Here is a 14,639-nt window from a genome sequence, read left to right as displayed (position 1 = left end):
AACTTTCCTCAACTTTAAGCTTCACTGCTCTGAATCTTTTTGACTGAAACATAAAAAAGCATAACTTTGCAGAGTTTTTTCGACAACTTCCTGATACGAAATTGTGACGCATATTGGTGCCTATAGAGTCCTTAAATTCTAAATCCAACAGTTTCTCACTGCACATTGATAACACCCCTGTCCATCCCTCCCCTCAGGTCAAAAGTCTGGGCGTTGTCCTGGACAGCACCCTCTCCTTCACTGCCCATATCAATAACATAACCCGGTCTGCATACTTTCATCTCCACAATATCAATCGCCTTCGCCCATCTCTCTCCCATAATAGCACCTCCATACTGGTCAACGCCCTTGTCACATCCAGACTCGATTACTGTAATGCTCTTCTACATGGTCTGCCACAGAAATCCCTCAATAAACTGCAATTATTCCAAAATTCGGCCACACGCGTCATTTCCTAAGTCAAAATAAAACGTGACTTAGGCCTTTTTTTGAACATGCCTTTGTGACTTAAGCAAGATATGATAACACTTTATTTTGAAGGTGTCTACGTAAGAGTGACATGGGATGTGTCATGAACATTAATGACACTTTGAAGTAACATTAATGCTCATGATACTTGTCATGTCATGTTTCTGACAGGCTTGTGTGACTCTTATGTAGACACCTTCAAAATAAAGTGTTACCATATCTTGCTTAAGTCACTAAGGCATGTTCAAAAAATTGCCCAAGTCATTTATTTATCTTAAATTACATAATTTACACACAGTGTTATTACTATACCAATAGCCATCATTTGTTACATCCTTTTTGAGTGAAATGATCAATAAATGTCATATGTTACACTTTTTGTGAATTTTTTTGTCTTTCCTGCAAAACTTGGAAAAAATGATTTACGCGATTATTTTAACAGGGTGACGATAATCTTATTAATGTTGCCAATTTTTGTCTGTACTGTTTTAGTGTTGTTTATTATTACTGTCATTGTTGTTTTTATTATTATTGTTATTTGTAATTGTTTTATTGTTGTTTATTATTACTGCCATTGCTATTTTTAATTGTTTTATTTTTAATTGTTTATTGTAAGGCGACCTTGAGAGTCCTGAAAGGCGCCTATAAATAAAATGCATTATTATTATTATTATTATTTTAAAAAACCCTGAAAATACTTATGGCCATCGGAATGCTAAATATCAATACTTGGCTGCCATGAATCGATATAATATTGCCACGCAAAATATCGATTTTCCCCCCACCTCTAGTTTTTACTTAAAAACAATGGACTCCAGAAAATTCAATTTATTATGTATTATATGTAAAAAGGTGATACAGACCAGAGGTTACAACATGTGTCTAAATGTCAGGGATGTCTACTCACACAACGTGTGTGTTTTTCAGGAGGTAAGTTCTGGGATCAGACACACACACACACACACACACACACACACACACACACACACACACACACACACACACACACACACACACACAAGCTTGTCAACAACAATAAAGATTGAATACAGTTCTTTATGAAGGATTTTGTGAAATGTTCTACACTCAAAACTTTCATCACATCAACACATCTCATATACACTGATATATTCTCAAGAGCATTAAAATCTTCAAGCACACATCTGCTACTCATACAACACATGAGCACAAGTACTGGAGTGAAATGACCCACATTGATTGTTTTGACAATGCTACACTAGTTCATGTGTAAACATTGTGTACAAGTTTGTGTTGTAAGACCACTGAGAGAGAAAACTCAGAGGCCAAGTCTTTGACAATAAGGACCTCTACTGATTAGAAAAATAACTGCAAAAGCACAGATTTCATTTCTCAGCTGTCAGAAGCAAACAGTGGAGGCTCATGGTAAAAGGAATGTAAATAAAACTAAACATACATTTTATTCCTAATGCTTCATCACAGTTTTCTCTTTGAACTGACTAAGTTACAAGGCGATGTCAACAACTCTAAGGTGCCATTACACTTTTTTAACAATACATAGACCAGCTTGGCTCAGGTAGAGTTGTAGTTATTGTTGTAGTTATTTTTCAGCACAGAGCTTTGGTGGGAATGAATCCAGGCCAGCAAAACACAGTGCAGTCAGCTTGAAGCACCTTTGCTTTTAAAAGATAATGGGCTAACTAAATAAAACAGTAGACTTGTTGAAAATACAGTCATGGAAACAATTATTAGACCACTCCTTTTCTTCAATTTCTTGTTCATTTGTACATTTGTTTGGTCAAATATAATGATAACAATATAAATAGGTCATAAGAGTTCAATTTAAGAGCTGATATCTGGCCATTTTTAATGGTTTTCTTGATAATGATTTTGGTTAGTATCAAGAAAACCATGGAAAATGGAAAATGGCTAGATATCAGCTCTTAAATTAAACTCTTATGACCTATTTTTGTCGTTATCATTATATCTGTCCAAAAAAATTTACCTTTAGTTGCACCAGGCACTAAAATGAACAATAAATTAAAAGAAAACAAGGGTGGTCTAATAATTTTTTTCCATGACTGTATTTGTCCATCTGAGTACATGTTCAGTTCATTTAAATGTGGACAACATGATGTATGTAAAAGCAAAAATATATTTGACGACCACCGATGGAATGTACATAATTTCAAGTCAGTTGTCTACCAAAGCCAGCTGTCCAGATGCTGAACACAGTAGCAGGACTGTTCCAGGATGGCCGACAGCTCCCCATAACTCTCCTCTCTCCATGTGGGGAGTAACCTCTCATTGTTGAGGGCCTGGAGCTTGGGCGTCCCATCCCGCAGTACATGGTACAGACAGGGCCATCGGCTCTGGATCCTCAGCCTGGTCCTCCGGTCCAGTGTGATTCCACGGACGATCTTCTTGGCGCGAAGCTCGCGCAAGGCGGGTAGCCTCAGACAGGAGAAGACCAAGCCGCGGCTGGGCGACACATCCAGGAACTCCAGAGATTGAGACTCCAGAATGTACGAGATGCCCAGGTTCCTCAGCGGCACCAGGATTTGTAAAGTCAGACACTTCAGGTTAGGCAGGGATTTGGTTAGGGTTTGCAGTGTCATTGGAGTCACCCCTTTAAAGACCCAGAAGTATTTTAACTCGAGGACTCGGAGCTGCTGGAACTGCGTGAGCAGTGACACGGACACATCCGACCAGTCGAAGTGTAGCCGCATCTTGGAAATCCGCGGGCAGCTGTGGGTGAGTTTGGTCAGCAGTTCCTGGAAACTGTTCACCTGTTAAATCAAATCAAACAGGTCAAACATCAGTCTGGAGGGACAACGAAGCTTCATGAACCATTGGCTTTATTTACGGGGCCCACTAGATGGCGCTCTTTGTTCAACAAAGTTCTGAAAACACACACAATTACCATTGCTGAAGACTTTTTTTTTTTAAAGCCAAGAGCACCATCTAACGGGGTAAAAAAATAAAGCAAATGGTTCACAAAGCTTCATTGTCCCTTCACTAGGAATAATAAGCAATACCGGGGGAAGTAACAATATTTCAATTTAGTTTAACATTGCACAAATATAAAATGTAAGTTTCACTTTGCTTGTTTTTCTTTTAATCCCAAAAATCTGTTCATGTTCTGCATGTCTGAAAAAAATTGCTAGCCTTACTGCACTTACCAAATGAATAAGAGTGATAGCCTTTATTTGCAGCGGACTTTTTGCCTCATAGTATGTCAAAGTAGAGAAGCACAACTAACAACATTAACAATGGCTACAGTCAAGTAGTTAATTAAGCTATTAGACAAGTCACACAACTGCTGTAAAATATGTCTATTCCTTTTTAGTTCCATGCCAAATTTTCTACCTTGGTCATGCACACCACCCCTCTGTCTTCTTTTTTCATCCTCCTAGGAACTTTGGGAGCCACTACTGTACATGGGGTATCTGTAGTTTGTTTTTTGTGGTCGCAGATGGTCTGAAGACATCTATAAACTACATACAAGACTTCTGCAACTGTGGATTGTAGTGTCGGGACAACAAAGCTTCATGAAGCATTTGCTTATTTACAGAGCCCAAGAGATGGCGCTCTTTGTTTAAAAAAGGGTTGAAAACACACTCAATTATCATTGCTGAAGACCGCCATCTAGTGGGGTCAAAAAATAAAGCAAATGGTTCACGAAGCTGCGTTGTCCCAACACTAGTGGATTGTTAAGAAACATTTTGGTATCACATACCAGGGTTGTAGACATGAGTGCACAGTTTCTCAGTAACAATAAAACCAGTTAACACAAGTTACCTGGTCCATCTTGGTGATGCTGTCCTGATGTGAACTGGAGCTGGTGTGGACCCTGAGGTCCAGTGGCTCAAGAAGAGTAAATGTCCAGTTCAGGTCCAGGTGGCTGAGGTCTCTGCAGTGGACATTATCCAGCAGGTGACTCAGCAGCTCACTCCACTTGTTGCAGCGATCGCCCAGGTCAAAACTGGCTTTCAGGGTGAGAAGGCTGGCTCGCCGGGAAATGAGGTGATGGGTGTAATGGTGGACCCAAGATTTCCACCTCTCAAACTCACGGTTAGAAACAAGCAGCCCCTCCTGACCGAGGTGGAAGACGCCGCGACGGGAATAGTCTGCTACCCGCCACAGCTTCCATGAGCGGACAAGGCAGCTCCAACTTAAGCAAACCAAAGCACAGCTACATTTATCCAACTCGTTCAAAAAGGACAGGACGTGCAGCTGGCACTCCACCGGCAGGAAGTTGAAAGGGAAGTAGTCATCCACTGCTTTCCGCCGGCTGCTTACAGGGACCAGGGGTCGTTTTCGTGGTGACATAATTGCAGATGAAGAATAAATATTGGTGGAGGTCAGAATCTCCACCGGGTGGTCTTGTGGTCGAGCTTTTCCATAAATATATCTGGCCTGGAGAAATCTTAGAGAGAAAGTAAAGAAAGAGACAGAAAATTATTTAGGATGCTGACTTTTTGGTTTCCTTTGTCAAGTTGTTCAACATAATAGGCAAAAATAAAAAAAACATCCACTACTCTGATAGGAGAAAATCATAAGAATGCACATATTGTTGGTCCACTTGGAAAACAACTCTTCCAAATGCTTGAAAACCAATTATCTAACAACAAAAGTGGTGGAAGAAGTATTCAGATCTCTTACTTCAGTAAAAGTACTAATACCACACTGTGAAATTACTCCACTATAAGTAAAAGTCCTGCATTCAAAACTAACTTCAATAGAAGTACAAAAGTATCAGCATCAAAATGTACTTAAAGTATCACAAGTAAAAGTACTCTTTATGCAGAATGGACCCACTCAGATTGTTTTACATATTCCAAATATATTATACGTTTTTTGTATTCATGCAGTTATGTAAGCAGCGTTGGAATTTTCTCAAGGTAGGACTCATTTAAACTATTTAATAGACTGTCATGAGGTTTGATTAAAAAAAGTAATCACAAATAAATTAAAATTAAATAAAAAACAATTGAAAATCACTTCAAAGTGATCATGCTTTTTATGTTAAATATTGACGTAAAAAGTAACTAAAGCTGTCAGCTAAATGTAGTGGAGTAAAAAGTAATAAAAAAAATAATTGCCTCATAATTTAGTACAGTAGAAGTATAAAGTTACATACAATGCAAATACAAAAGAAAAAATAAAGTACAAGCACCTCAAAATGATACTTAAGTCCAGTACTTGAGAAAATGTACTTAGTTACTTTCCACCACTGATCAACAAATAGTAATACAGGTAGTAATACAGTAAGACTGGGGCCGGAGATGCAGATATACCCTATGTGGGTTCTTTAATGCGCCTGTAGTCGCTCTCTTGTTATTAACAGTAGAGAAGTTGAACAACCAAATCCTACAACAGTTTGTGACACTACTTCAACAATTGCTGCGTTGAAAAAAAACCCACAACGTGCACGTGACGTCATGCACGTGTGCACACTTTTATTGTGAATTTAAATTCCGATATAGTTGCGTGACGTATGAAGATGTTGTGGTGCCTCCATTATTCCGATTTACCTTTCAGATTCTGTCAAAATAAGGTGCCCATTCACATACTCTCAGCTTCGAACCACAACGATTTTATTGTGCACCATTATCGAGACGAAGGATGTGTCTTTACCTTTTGGTCGAACGGGCTCCTCTCGTCCTTAGTTAAAAAGCTAAGCTGCTAAAAGCTAACGCTAGCAGATAGAAGACAAAGGACTTTAAAATTATACCGAATCGCAATGCCTTGTTGTGGAATTTATATAAGTTGCTTTGTGTTTCAACATATAGTAACTATAAATCGACTTATACAACTCCCAACTTCAAAATAAACTGCGAATAACAGTGTTGAGTAACTAACTAGGCCGGCTAGTCAGCTAGCTGCCGAACAGCTGAGTTCTGTTGTTGTTTTTGTTATGGCTTGTTGGTGATGACGTCATCAGAACGCGCTGGGCTGCCCGGTTTGTACTTTGGCGTTGCACCGTCGGGCGGAGCTTAGTCTGAAAAGAAGAATAAAGAGTTTCAAGATCTTAAGAGGTTTAGTGTAGGAAAGCGCCTTCTCTTGATGAAACGTAAAACAAGTTGTATTAAAAGTCTGAGAATATTTATTGTAACCTGAGAATATGTATAGAAACCTGAGAATATTAAAAGTTTGAGAGTATACTGAGACCTGACAATAGGCTAAATATAGAAACCGGAGAATATATATTATAAGTCTGAGGCTATATTGAAACCTGAGACTATATAAATACTATATATATATATATATATATATATATATATATATATATGTAAACCTGAGAATATATATTAAAACCTTCAATATATATTCTCAGACTTTTGATATATGTTGTTCTATATTCTGTCTATCTATCTATCTATCTATCTATCTATCTATCTATCTATCTATCTATCTATCTATCTATCTATATATACACACACACACACACACACACACACACACACACACACACACACACACATCAAACAACATTCAACCTTAATATCTAGCACTTGTTGGATTGATTTAGCAAGCTATAATTAAGCACTGCTATGGAGCACTTCAAGCATTATATTTTTTTTTACTATGTTGATTAATTTATATGCACTGGACTTGCTTTTATAGCAAGGACCTTCTCCTCGTTTGTTCTAATACTTTAGTTTAAGTGTGATTTTTCACCAGTAGGTGGCACTCCGACTGTGCGCAGTAACATGGGCTGGTGATGCAGGTCTTTAGGTGTCATCCTCTCCTGGCATCCTCTTAAACTGCTGGTAAAGACTTTTTACAAGTCTGCCTGTGAGCTTGGCTGAAGGAACAAAAACAAAACAAACTTCCACTACAAACAGACCACACATTCCTTGAAATAAGTACAACAATACCTGGAGACACATCACATGTTAGTATTAAGTTAATGTAATTTAATGCAGTGTAGGTTACCAGTATGATCTCAGAGGGAGCATTACTCCAGTAGCTTCATTGTGTGATGTTCACTGTTATCTTAGCTCTGGTAGACTAGGCTATAAAAAGTTATGTCTCCTTCCTGCAGTTGGTGCTTTGGTGGTGAATTCCACACGGTGCCTTTCTTTTTACAGCCAGAGAGAAAGATGACTTGGAGTGTGAGATGTTACAGTTTAGGGGCAGAATGTTTAAATTAATAAGTTAGTGTACATTTACCAGTGGCGGAAAGAGTATTCAGATCCTTTACTTAAGTAAAACAACTAATACTACACTGTGAAATTACTCCACTACAAGTTAAAGTCCTGCATTGAAAACTAGTACAAAAGTATCAGCATCAAAATCTACTTAAAGTATGAACAGTAAAAGTACTCGTTATGCAGAATGAACCCACTCAGATTGTTTTATATATTCTAAATATATTATTAGATCATTTGTATTGATGCATTTATGTAAGCAGTGTTTTTAGTTTTGTAAATAAAGGGTTAATTCTAACTACCTAATATACTGTTATCATGTTTAATTAAAAACAAATGTTAATGTGTAATGTAATGTAATGTAAATGTTATCATTTTAAATGTATCATTTTTCTTCATGTTAAAACTCGTCCTGAAAAGTAACTAAAGCTTGTCAGCTAAATGTAGTGGAGTAGAAGTAAAAGTTAGCTAAAATTGGAATACTCAAGTAAAGTACAAGTACCTTAAAATTGTACTTGGGTGCAATACTTGAGTAAATGTACTTAGTTGAATTCCACCAATGACATTTATCTGTAGCCAAAAGTACAAATCTTGGATTCTTTACTTGCGTCTTTTCTTTTAATCTCACTTTCTACTTCACTACAGTTCAGAGCAGAGCACAAAACCTCACAAATGTGATGGAGTCTCTGCTTTTTACTGTCAATGAATTCATTTGAGGTATTTTTTAATAATTTGAAGATTTGTGCCGAGCAAGCATTATGAAGGTATCTCGTTGAGGCTTGCAGTTATGATGGAATTTTTAACTTTTTTCCTCATTTAATGGAAAAATTGTCAGCAGATTAATCCATAATTAAAAAAACCCCAAAGTGCTGTCCCATACAACTCAACCAACTCCAGCAGTAAAATCCTTACATTAATGTTCAGATAATAATATAGCGTATAATAGTATAAAGGTCACAGGGGTTATTTTGTATGTACATAGATTCTTTAACTTCTTAGAGCTTTTTGGGGGGTTTCTAGAAAGAAGTTTCCAAGAATTTTAAAATCCATCCCTCCTCCTGCAGCTCTCCAGTTCTCCAACTTCACTTAGCAGACACTTTTATCTAAAACAACATACATTGGAGAGTTTATACCACACAAACAAAGATCAAGTCAGTAGACAACACATGAGTAAGTTGGTTAAGCTTGAGTCCAATAGGACGTAAGTGCTATCAGGCCGTGCATGAGGATAGTGCAAATAGTGCCAGTTGTGTAGATTATGTGTGAAGGTGATCAGTAAAGAGCTGAGTCTTTAGTCTCTTCTTAAAGATTGAGAGGGAGCTCTCCGTTCTCTGTCTTAAGCTCTTCCACCAGATGAGCACAGACAAATGCCTCTTTTCAAACATACGAGTACGATAGTTCTAAGAATCTTGTTTTCCATCTTGTTTTCTTTGCCATCTTTTGGGCCCTTTGAGATGACCTCTTCTTCTTCTTTTTGTGTCTTTGAAGCTGGTTGGTCATGTGACAGTTTCCTATTTCTTTACACAGTCCTTTGCATTTTCACTGAACACTGCAAGACCCTTTAAGCTGCACTTGTTGGGTTGTAGGATTCAGACAAGGCAGTGCTGCCTTGTATGGTCCCCTTCTCTGCATTTGCAGGTGGTTTGGCCAGTTTCATAGCCCCATTTGGCCATAGCAGCTTTTGACACCCTGTTCCTGTTCTCAGGCGGTTGAGCATCTTCCACTGGACCCATGGTGCTTCTGAGCCTGGGGAAGGGCTTTAGAAAGAGGGATACCCATGTCAATAGGGGGAGGCTGTGGCTCAGTTGGTAGAGCGGTCACCCACCTGACCGTGGCAGCCTACATGTCGAAGTATCCTTGGGCAAGATATTGAATACCAAATTGCTCCCGATGCTGCATTCTTCAGTGTGTGAATGATTTCCCAATGGTGGCAGGTGGCACCGTGTAGGGTAGCCTCGGCCACCAGTATGAATGTGAGTGTGAATGGGTGAATAAGTGCAGTCTGTAGTGTAAATCTCTTTGAGTGGCCGCAAAGTGACTGGAAAAGCGCTATATAAGTGCAGGACCATTTACCAATAGGAGGGGGGCATTCTCAAGCCTTTTTGTCCAGGGTTGGAGTTTGGTTTCTTCCAGTGATGTTATTAGGGGCTTGACATGGCTGAGAAAGCTTCTCCTGGTCTCACATCAACAGGATGGCAATGCCAGCGAGGAGGTGCAAGTTGTTTTTTTTAGCTGGGTGTAGTTTCTTGGCATGGGATGATCTCTCCCAAACAGGAAACGCATACTCCACAGAGGAGTGGAAGATGACCTGATATGATTCGAGGCTCCAGCTAGTTACATGAATGTGTTTTATGGTGGTAATTGTCAGACTCCCTTTTTGTATAGTCCGTCTTCCTGTTCCTCCGGTCAGTGAGACTTTTACTATCTGAAGGGATGTACGTGCGGGGACATCTGCAAGAGGTGACATCTCGTTTTTTCTCAGAAGTCCAACATACTGAAAGGTTTTCATGGATTTTCCCCTCCCAGTGATGTGAAAGGAATTGCTTACCCCAACGTTGATGCTTTTTGTACTATACTAGTGTTGGGACAACGAAGCTTTGTAAAGCATTTGCTGTATTTACGGAGCCCAAGAGCCATCTAATGGAGTCAAAAAATAAGTCAAATGCTTCACTAAGCTTCATTGTCCCAACACTATACTATATTTTTATTTTTGTGTTTCAAACTTTTAGATTTTAAACTCACAAACACGCCCCATCCAGCACTCTTATTGAGTAATGCTTTGATGAGAAGTTGCAGTCTTTTGTTCAACCAGCAATCAGACGTGGACTCACACAACATGAGCCCTGTGTGTTTTTATAGAAGCCACTTTTCTGCAGAGGATGACAAAATTTGGCTGCAATGTGCTAATAAACAAATGATCAATATAAGTTTCCAAATATACAAATGCAAATATCCAAAGTACACAAAATGATAGTTGCTAAAACTGCTTTGCTACTGATTAACCCCATCAAGGCTCTGCCTCAGCAGCCTGAGACAGATCTTTGCACCCACCCCCCCAATAGACCCTTTTCCCAGCAGACGTTTTGACTTGTCATAGTACAAATAACATGAACCATTCAATTCCACTAAGTTTTCCATTAACCTATTCTATTGAGCCAGCATGCACAATATCAGGCCTGAAGTCAACAAGGGTAATCAGAATGATATGCACATACTCATAGAACTGGAGTTACATTCAGTAACCATTCTGTCTTTGCTCTGCCAAGTCCTCTTAAATGGTTGTGTCGTGCAAACCGCCAGCAGTTGAGCCATCAGAGGAGCACGGTCAATGTGAAAGATTTCCAAAAATGTCCCTGGGGAAACTGGCAACACAACTCTTGTCAAACAGACCTACAGAGATGTGACTTGATCTGCAGGAGGCAAGGACACAGACCTAGCCTGCTCAACTTCTCCCTCTCAGCTGTCAAATCATGAGAATGTTCCAGAATGGGTCAAAATGACAGATGAGATCATATCACAGTAATATTGTCCGACCCCAGCAGATACACATCAGAGTAGTCTAGTCAGTGCGTCCAAGGTTTATACGTTTCACGTCGGCCAAGCCTGGTTCAGGAGGTTTGTTTCCATGGGACTTACGGAAAGTGTGCAGAAATGGTGCAAAATGAGAGTCTGTAGCCCTCTGCCGTCATTTCACCTTCGGACATTATTGGCGTCCATTCACACTACTGAACCAAGCGGGAGGAGACGGTAGTGTTGGTAGCAGAGCAGTGGTAGTCATCATCATAATCCCTAGCCAAGGGGCCGTAGGTGCACTATGATGTTTTTCACCAGCTCTTTCCAGTTTGATCGATCCTCTGCAATTCTTGTTGCATTATACAGTGTCACATTCATCCAACTTGCAACATTCGAGAAACAGTTTTCCGATTCCATCCTGAAGATGCGGTCATTGTTAACCCGGGCCATGACCGATCCGGTATGTGTTTGTTTGGTGTAATCATCATAAATGTTTCAATGGACAAGATAATCTGGTGGTGTCCATCTCCTCTCCAGATGTGGATGAGCTCATCCGCCCTTTGACAGGTCTTATTTTTTCATCCTTCTGGGTGTTCACCCACCCTCCTCATCAAGTTAAACCTGATGGGGTTGATGGTTTCGCCGCCATCAACTCGACAAGCTATGCAAGGCAAGGACGCTTAGTTCCTTGAGGTGTTAATCCACCTGTATACTCTGCAGCAGCAAGTGTGCATGTTGTGCTGTTTCTCGCTGTAGAGATTCTACAGATTCAAGCAAAGTTGTTCTGCATTTTGCTGAACATGATTCGATTACTGTCAGACTCAAGTGAGAGGCATGTTTCTGATGATACAGTCCACCTCCTTTCTTATTACCTGAATGTTGGTTGTACAAATAATGCATGTCACATATTTTCCATCTTGCCGGCTCCACCAGTTCACACTGATCTAGCCACGAACAGCCTCGCCAATTTAAAACCTCTGTTACTATATCCGAAGGTGGTACAGAGCCGGGATTATTTGTCCCTCCATTACGCCTCTGGGACGTTCAGACTGAAGGTGAAACAGAGGTGTAAATAATGCTGTTTGAAATGGCAGGCTGAAAGGCTTTTGTCAAGCACTTGGCGATTTGACAATAGGACAGCCCTGAACCCCAACAGACTGGACGTGAACAAGCCTCATAATTTGTGAGTCTGTGATACTGGTTGCATATTTCCCTTGCAACATCGCTGCGCCCTGGGCTTAGTGCCGTCCAAGATGAATTAAAGAAAAACCAACAAAGGAGAAGATTTTTAGAGATGGGTTTGGCTATGTCACAATGTGACCCTAGCAGCTGTTTTCACTCCGTATGTGCCACAAGACTTGTGCATCATCTAACAGACATGCATTCATAGTGCAGGAATCCAACCACAGCAAAAGACTGAATTCACTGGCTTGGATTGAAAGCGCTCTCTGTTATGATGAAAATTAGGTTAAATGTGCTGGTGTTTTATAGTGAGTGGTTCCTACCTCCTGATTTGGCAATGAGTGCAAAGATCTGTCTCATAGTGCTGAGGCAGAGGCTTGATGGAGTTAATCAATAGCTCAGCAAAACCAATTGTTTAGGCTAAAATGAAAAATAAACTAGGTAAGTCTAAAAGCTCCTGCCAGGCAGAAATGAGTATTACACATTTATTACACATTCCAAAAAAAACTGTTCCTATTGCTTGTTGGTATAACTGATATGCTGTAAAATACTAACCATGCTATGCCACATTTATCATTAATGCATGTAAAAACTACAACATATGTCTGAGCTACTGCTTTATGTGAGCAACTTCTTAAAACACACTTTTATAGACTTTCAATTATGTAATAATTTTCATCTTACTACTCTTTTCATTCCATTCTATTCTCTGTACAATCTTCGTTTTACCTTCTAATTCTGTTCTTATTACTTAATTATGCTCATTTCCCTCTGTATCTGAGAGTGTCTTGAAATTAACCGTACACTGTCTTTAATCGTTTTTTTTTTCTTCATGTAAGAATTGTTTTTGACCTTATGGCAACATTCTCATTTGTGATTAAATGCTCTCAATCAAAACACGTTGTAAGCTGTTGTTTTTAAAAGGACCTATATAAAGAAAATAAAGTTGTATTAAATAAATAAATATCTTCTATGTATAAATCTTTTTTCAGACGTCATGTACAAAAAATTATACAACGTAAGAAGAGAAAAGAGCGATGTATTACACAAAACCAATTTATATGTATAAATTCAGTGGTGGAAAGTAACTAAGTACATTTATTTCAAATACTGCACTTCAGTACAATTTTGAGGTACTTGTACTTTACTTGAGTATTTCCATTTTATGTAACTTTATACTTCTACTCCACTACATTTTGAGCCAAATATTGTCATTTTTACTCCACTACATTTAGCTGACAGCTTTTCAGGTCAAGATTTAGCGTAAAAAACGTGATATCTAGCTATTTTCCACGGTTTTCTTGCTATTAACCAAAATCATTATCAAGAAAACCATGTAAAATGGCTAGATAGCAGCTCTTAAATTAAACTCTTATGGTATATTTTTGTTGTTATTATTATATTTGTCCAAACAACATGTAACTTTAGTTGTTCCAGGCATTAAAATGAACAAAACATTGAAGAAAACAATGGTCTAATGCTTTTTTCCATGACTGTATATGAAATGAACCATTTTCATTTTATATGTTCATTAAACTTATTAAGCCAAGCAGAAGAAGTTTCATCCCGAAAATAATACTTTTTAAAATACTTAAAAAAAACTTTGAAATCAGTCAATTTGACCTGCAACATAACAACATAACAGGAGGAATAAATAAATCAATATCTTCAATATATATATATATATATATATATGTTTCAGACGTTATGTACAAAAATGTATACAACATAAGAAGAAAGAGGAGCTATGAATTGCAGAAAAACAATTTATATATATATAGTTTTTTGTCAGAAACATGGCATGACAAGTATCATGAGCATTAATGTTACTTCAAAGTGTCATAAATATTCATGACACACCCCATGTGATGTTTATGACACGCTCATGTCTCTCTTATGTAGACACCTTCAAAATAAAGTGTTACCATATCTTGCTTAAGTCACAAAGGCATGTTCAAAAAATTGCCTAAGTCACATTTATTTTGACTTAGGCATAATAAATCCGCTTGAGTCACACACTTGACATAGACCATTATCTTAAAGGGGTAAAATCACATGAGCTGATCAATTTAGGATGTAGGCGATTTTACCATAGGTGGCCGGCGACATGAGGAGATGATTGAGGCAAAACTATTTTGACCAAAAATGACTTACTGTAGGCTATTATTTCAACAATGTGACGATATATATATTCCCTGCACAAATTTCATGATATAAACTACAGTATGTTTCAGATAGAAAGGTCTGTTTCGGTCCGTCGGACGGTCCCTGAAGGCACCGTGGGGTTTGTTTTGGTCCTGCGGGGCTGTGTCCGAGCCAACCAATGAGAGAAGAGAATGG

At 38.7% G+C, this 14,639-nt stretch overlaps 1 protein-coding gene across 1 annotated transcript; it reads right to left on the bottom strand.

Annotated features, from left to right (window-relative positions):
* Window positions 1-2,447: 2,447 nt before the first annotated feature.
* si:dkey-12e7.1 (uncharacterized protein LOC557553 homolog) lies at window positions 2,448-6,359 on the bottom strand. Its single transcript, XM_059335615.1, has 3 exons — window positions 6,088-6,359; window positions 4,249-4,876; window positions 2,448-3,236 (listed from the first exon to the last, which is right to left on the bottom strand). Exons 2-3 carry the CDS (start codon window positions 4,777-4,779, stop codon window positions 2,649-2,651), a joined length of 1,119 nt encoding a protein of 372 aa, XP_059191598.1. The 5' UTR covers window positions 4,780-4,876; window positions 6,088-6,359; the 3' UTR covers window positions 2,448-2,648.
* Window positions 6,360-14,639: the final 8,280 nt, after the last annotated feature.

Source organism: Centropristis striata, chromosome 6 (assembly GCF_030273125.1).
Source record: "Centropristis striata isolate RG_2023a ecotype Rhode Island chromosome 6, C.striata_1.0, whole genome shotgun sequence".
Lineage (NCBI taxonomy): Eukaryota > Metazoa > Chordata > Actinopteri > Perciformes > Serranidae > Centropristis > Centropristis striata.
Note: the sequence above shows the minus strand (reverse complement) of the source record. Positions and strands in the feature narration are given on the sequence as shown.